The sequence below is a fragment of the Glycine max genome, chromosome 9 (genome assembly GCF_000004515.6).
Source record: "Glycine max cultivar Williams 82 chromosome 9, Glycine_max_v4.0, whole genome shotgun sequence".
Lineage (NCBI taxonomy): Eukaryota > Viridiplantae > Streptophyta > Magnoliopsida > Fabales > Fabaceae > Glycine > Glycine max.
The window spans coordinates 19,738,040-19,744,591 of NC_038245.2; the positions used below are offsets into that span (position 1 = coordinate 19,738,040).

Sequence of the window (6,552 nt, forward strand, 5' to 3'; positions counted from 1 at the left end):
TCAAAAACCGTCTTAGAATATACCAGGGTGGTATTTTTGTAATTATAAGAAAAAATTCAACGATGGGTTTTGAGAGAACCGCCTTGGCTTTATTTCCCTGAAATTACATTAGGGATTCCATTTCGATACTACCTACAGCCGTCCCTTTCCACTGTTGATCGATTTCCTCCGTCTTCACCCAGTCTTCGAAGACTTTGAATGTGGAAAATCTTTGCCACTTCGGCAACTAATACACAAACACAAATTTTGCATTTTTTATTTCTTCCTCGCAGATAGAGGAAGCCACGAGAAGCTTCAACCCTTTTACCCTTCATCGAATCACGTCCATAACGCTACATATTTCTGTTTCTCTTATTCTCATTGGCTTTGTTTTTTTTTCGTTTTGCGCAATTTTGATCTATGGGTCTCGCGAAGAATCTGCGAGGCTCGAGAACGGAAGCGCCACAAGAAGGTTTACCCATTTCGGCGGTTTTCGGTGGCTCCTCTGCTGTCGTAGCTCCGTTGCCATACCTCTCGTCCTGTGCCTTTGATCTCCTCTGTCGTACGTGCCGCCGTGACCTCCTCTGCAGTGCCGCCACGTCGGAGTCACCTAATCCCTAAACGAGCAGCACGTCCTGCGCGATTCCCGCCGTGGGCTTCCCCTCACTTTCGAAGGTGTGTGGTTCCTCTTTATATTTTTCGCTTTAACATTTAATACTTGAATGAGGGTTTGTGGTAGTTTTAAGACGATTCTCGAATTAAGCTATGCTCAGTGTTGTGTCTGCTATTCAGGAAGCCGGTGAGGCCTATCTCGTTGGGCTGTTCGAGGATACCCACCTCACGAAGAGAGAGAGTGGGATAAAGAAGAATGTGTTTGAATTCTGAAAAAATTGGAACATGTCTTCAACTACTGTGGTGGGGTGGGTCTTGGATGATTAATTTTGACAAGAAAACTATTTGAATAAGTGAATATCTCATCCATGTATATCAACATCAATAATTTGTTTACTGTGCAATATTTTTTATAACGATAAATTCAATTTAGGCAGAGGGAGTGTAGGATGTGTTAAAGGTCTCAACTCAGTAATGATGGTCTTATTTCAGGGAACATATCTGCATAACAAAGAAATGAAAGCTGCAATAGGTATAAAAATCACTGCCCAAGTGCTTCTTTGTGATATTAAATTGACCTCTTTTTATGCTATTTTTTTATCCAATTGTCTTATTCTTACAAATGTCTAAGCTTTCTTTTTATTCAGGGCCTTGAACATGCCATTCTTGGCACTGATTAATATGTGGTGAAGCCTGATGATAATTTGGAAGAAGTTAAAGAAGCATCCATGGAATATATGCTGTTAGTCATGAGCATGATTCACAGAATCAGTAAGAGTGTTTTAAGTACAAGTAGGATAATGACATTAACCTTTTCCATGGGACTCTCCAGTCTTTAGCTAAAATGGCTAACAAGTTTGTGGTTAGCAGAGGATTGGAAAAAAAAATGGACCCCGACCTCTGCAGTGTTTTTCTCTTATTTCTGATTCTGACTATTCTGAAGATGTAGATAAATTTAAGATTGTATTATGATTTTGTGTACGAGCTTATTGGTTTCTTATTTTTGAAGAAGCAACCAATGTCATCTTTGGCCTTGCTCTGGGATACAAGTCTATCATTATTCCTATTTTTGCCATTGCAATCAGCATTTTTGTGAGTTTTACTTTTGCTGCAATGTATGGCATTGCTATGGCTGCCCTTGGGATGCTGAGCACCATTGCGACAGGGTTGGCTATTGATGCCTATGGGCCAATCAGTGACAATGCAGGAGGTATTGCTGAGATGGCAGGCATGAGCCATTGTATTCGTGAGAGAACTGATGCCCTTGATGCTGCTGGCAACACTACTGCTGCCATACGCAAGGTACTATGATGCACTTATATTTTTGAGCAGGCTATCTAATTTTCTGGTTCAAATGGAATGCTACATAGATTGCTGTCCCAAATTATAAAAGCCGTAAAATATCTATTGGGTGAAGTAATTTGGGTGTAATAACTAAAATACTTATACTTGGATGAGTTATGCTCCTCTATGTATGTATAACTAAATTACTGAATTGAGTGTCAGGAATTACATAACCACAACTGCTGATAGGATCTTGTTAATTATAATCTGAAATATTATTTGCCTTACTCCTAATTTGTATACTTGTGATTACAACTTGATTTCTGCAAATGATTCTTTGAATCTCTTTTCTATTCAATGCACCTTATACTAGTTATGAAACCAAATCAAGTTTAGAATCTTTAGATGCATAGCTTAGTTGGCTCAACAAGCTCGACTGGAGTGCCACCTGTTGTTTGATATCTTCACCTTTTGTTATATATATATATATATATATATATAGCTAGTAGCAGTGTTGCTGTTCTTGATATTCCCAGGTTGTGACAAGAATAATGTTCTTATTAATATTCCCATGCTTGGATCTGATTCGGATCTTCTTTCTTGATCTGGTTAGTCAAACAATTTATATGTACACTTGCTAATCATAATTTTATAATGAGTTTTTTATGCACCGATTGTAATCTTATGGTATGATTAAGAATATTTTTATCTTTATCTTTATAATAATAATAAAAGTAAATAAGTTTGAGAGGGAAAACTTATACAATTAAATTGTTCATTTTTAGAGATTTTATTCTTTATTTGTTAATTCATAGAATTATATTAATATAGTAATTAAGGTAATCAGAATCATCTTCTAATTTGAAATAATTGAATCAATTGTTAGTAACTCAGGTATATGTTTTTGTTAACGTTATTAAGATGGTTTTAAACTTCTTATATAGTAATTAAGGTAATTAGAATAAGTATATTTTCTAATGTGAAATAATTAAAGTCATTATTATTAGTATATGTTTTAATTAAGGTAATTAAGATTATTTTAAATTTTTTATTATAATAAAATTATAGGGACATTTTATGCAATTGAGCAAGAAAATTTTAGAGAAACTTTTTATATTTTTAATTCATAGAATTATTTAAATATAATAATTGAGATAATTTGAATAATTATATATTCTGATTAAAAATAATTAAATTAATTATTATCCACACATATATATGTCTTAATTAAGATAATTAAGATTAATTTAAAATAGAAAAAAATAATTATATAAAAGAATGTTGTCTGACATTATAATATATATATATATATATATATATAATAAATATTTTTGTTTATTTAAATTACCAGAAAATATACAAGGTTTCATAATTTAATGGGAGGTATATCAAAATTTATTTTATTTCTTTTTAAAAAATATAACTTGCATTTAAAATTAATCAAAAAATATTACACAATATAACAACTGAATTAGGGATTTTATAAAATTTGTTTTATTTTTCACTCCCATATAACAGCTGAATAAGATTTTGTTATATTGTTGTCAAAATGACATTTTAGGGATTTTGTCAAAAGGCACCATGTGGGTACTTGCCAATAGTAACTCTCAAACTCGGGCCATGTATAGGCCCAAAATGTAAGCCGTAACTCGTTAAGAGAAGTTCATTATAAAATGGGAAGAAAGCAGAATTAGGGTTTTATATCGCGCATAGTGTGGTAGCAGCAGCTGAGCTTGTTTCCGTTGCCGCTTCACCCACCGTAGCAACCATGGTATCCGAACGAACTTGGTCCTCTTAGCTCTTTCATAGGTAATAATGGTGGAATCAGCTTATGCTTGCCCTAATTTGATTTGTTTTTGTGCAGATCATTCCCGAGAAGAACCGTAAAGAGATATGCAAATACCTCTTCCAAGGTCCGTTAATTAACGTTGTTGTCTCCTCTTGTGCTTTACGGTTTTGTTAAATTGTAAGGTGTGTTTGTTTGATTCAGAGGTGATTCGGCAGTGACCGTGATGGATACCGTGGTGGTCCACGCAGGCCTCATTTTTCAGGTAAATTTTAAAGACTCATTTTTATTTAATGTATTTGTGTGTCATTTTTCTTTTGTGTGACTTACATATTTTGTGTGTTTATATTTTGCTTCCCAATTTTTCTTCATATTTATCTAGACAAAACTATAAATCAAGACCACAATACTATTAAAACTGACAAAAACTTCAAGTGGTTTTGTAACTTTCCAATCGGTTCCATTGAAGCTGACAAACCATCGGAAATTATGTTTAACCATTTTTAATATTGTTGTGATGAACAATTAAATCACAAATCTATAATACAATATTATTTAATTTTGTTTAACCGTTTTTAACACAAATTGTGTCGTTGATTTGCATTGATTGAAAACTTAAGAAGTAAATGCAAAATAAAGATGAATACAGTATTATTTAATTTTCCTTGTTTTTCTATTGTAATAGGAAATAAGAAAGGCAGTGGAAATGACTATTTTTATATTTATAAATAATTCAATGTTTGAAGTTGAATGTTTATTTTTGTATTTATAAATATTTGTTCTATGTACTATATTAACTTAATCCTGCCTAGGTTAGCTTTGCTATTCTTAGCCGGTCCCAAGCCCGGATAAAAGGAGAGGGTTGTGTTAGGCTTTCGACAGCCAACGTTAAACTTTGTCGAATCTCTATGACATGGATCAATTACGTAATAATGTGAATGCTAGGTCGTTGCCCGGAAGCAACGCGCTGTATGGCTCGAGTACAGTGTCAAAAGAGCAAGGGCCGCTGCATCGCCGCCCGGATGTAGTGAAAAGTAAGCAAGGGTTCCCACATTTTCGTGAACGGGTGTGGGTAAAGAAGCTAGTTCATGACAGGAGGATTCGCTTTGGTACATGGAATATAGGCACACTTACTGGAAAATCTATGGAAATAGTGGATGTTATGGTGATGAGGAAGATCAATTTTATGTGCCTACAAGAAACTAAGTGGACAAGTGAAAAAGCGAAAGAATTAGACAACTCGGGATTTAAGCTGTGGTATACGGGAAAAATCAGATCAAGAAATGGGGTAGGGATTATTGTGGACAAGGAGTGGAAGAAGGATGTCGTGGATGTAAGAAGAGTAGGAGATCGTATCATAGTCTTAAAATTGGTAGTGGGAGAGGACACCTTTAATGTTATTAGTGGGTACGCACCTCAGGTTGGGTTAGCAGAACACTTTAAGGTAAAATTTTGGGAGGATCTAGAAGGGGTACTTCAGGATATACCCCAAGGAGAGAAAGTTTTCCTAGGAGGGGATCTCAATGGACATGTAGGTAGCGTGACTAGAGGTTTTGAGGGGGTGCATGGGGGTTTTGGCCTAGGGGAGATGAATGGGGAGGGTAAATCCATCTTGGAGTTTTCGGAGGCTTTGGATCTTTCTATAGCCAATACATGGTTTAAGAAAAGAGAGGAACATCTTATCACTTACAAAAGTGGAGGGACATGTTCTCAGATAGATTTCTTCCTTATCAGGAAGTCTGATAGGAAGTATTGCTTGACTGTAAAGTTATCCCGGGAGAGAGCTTGACTACCCAACATAGAGTTTTGGTTATGGATGTAAGAATTAGAGATAGGGCAAAGAGAAGAAGTCCTATGGTAGCACCAAGGATCAAATGGTGGCACTTGAAGGGTGAGAAACAAGGAATCTTCCAACAAAAGATATGGGAAGGATGGTGTGGACAATCACAAGGAAGTGCAAATGATATGTGGAACAAGATGTCCCAAGAGATTATTAAAGTGGCTAAAGAGACGTTGGGTGAATCTAGAGGTTTTGGACCTAGGGGTAAAGAATCGTGGTGGTGGAATGAAAATGTTCAGAGCAAAGTTAGAGTAAAAAAGGAGTGTTTCAAGGAGTGGTCTAGGTGTAGAAATTCTGAAACTTGGGATAAGTATAAGATAGCTAGAAATGAAACCAAAAAGGCGGTGAGTGAGGCAAGAGCCCAAGCTTTTGACGGGCTATACCAAGCTCTAGGAACCAGGGACGGAGAAAGATCTATATATAGGCTCGCTAAGGGTAGAGAGAGGAAGACTAGAGATTTGGATCAAGTAAAGTGTGTTAAGGATGAAGAAGGCAAAGTCTTAGTGCATGAAAAAGATATCAAGGAAAGGTGGAAGGCGTATTTCCACAACTTATTTAATGATGGATATGGATATGACTCTAGCAGTCTAGACACAAGAGAAGAGGACCAGAACTATAAGTACTATCGTCGGATTCAGAAACAGGAAGTAAAGGAAGCGTTGAAAAGAATGAGTAACGGTAAGGCGGTGGGGCCAGACAACATACCTATTGAAGTGTGGAAAACTCTTGGAGATAGAGGTCTTGAGTGGCTCACCGAACTCTTTAACGAAATTATGAGGTCAAAACGCATGCCGGAGGAATGGAGGAGAAGCACGTTAGTGCCAATCTATAAGAACAAGGGGGATATACAAAATTGTGCAAATTATAGGGGAATCAAGCTCATGAGTCATACCATGAAATTATGGGAAAGAGTGATCGAACGGAGATTAAGAAAAGAGACTCAAGTTACTGAGAATCAATTTGGTTTCATGCCGGGAAGGTCGACCATGGAAGCGATTTATTTATTACGGCGGGTGATGGAGCAATATCGCATGGCCCAACAAGACTTGCA

General features: G+C 36.1%; 1 protein-coding gene across 4 annotated transcripts; it reads left to right on the forward strand.

Moving 5' to 3' along the window:
• Positions 1-834: 834 nt before the first annotated feature.
• On the forward strand, positions 835-3,983 carry LOC106794492 (pyrophosphate-energized vacuolar membrane proton pump). 4 transcript variants are annotated; one of them, XM_041005440.1, is made up of 6 exons: positions 835-899; positions 1,084-1,123; positions 1,239-1,362; positions 1,601-1,893; positions 3,740-3,788; positions 3,866-3,983. In XM_041005440.1, the coding sequence occupies exons 3-6, from the start codon at positions 1,320-1,322 to the stop codon at positions 3,880-3,882; spliced, it is 402 nt and encodes a 133-aa protein (XP_040861374.1). In that variant the 5' UTR covers positions 835-899; positions 1,084-1,123; positions 1,239-1,319; the 3' UTR covers positions 3,883-3,983. The 4 variants fall into 4 exon arrangements, 3 of the variants coding, with proteins under 3 accessions (XP_040861374.1, XP_040861373.1, XP_040861372.1); XM_041005439.1 differs by having other exon boundaries at positions 836-944; XM_041005438.1 differs by having other exon boundaries at positions 841-1,123.
• Positions 3,984-6,552: the final 2,569 nt, after the last annotated feature.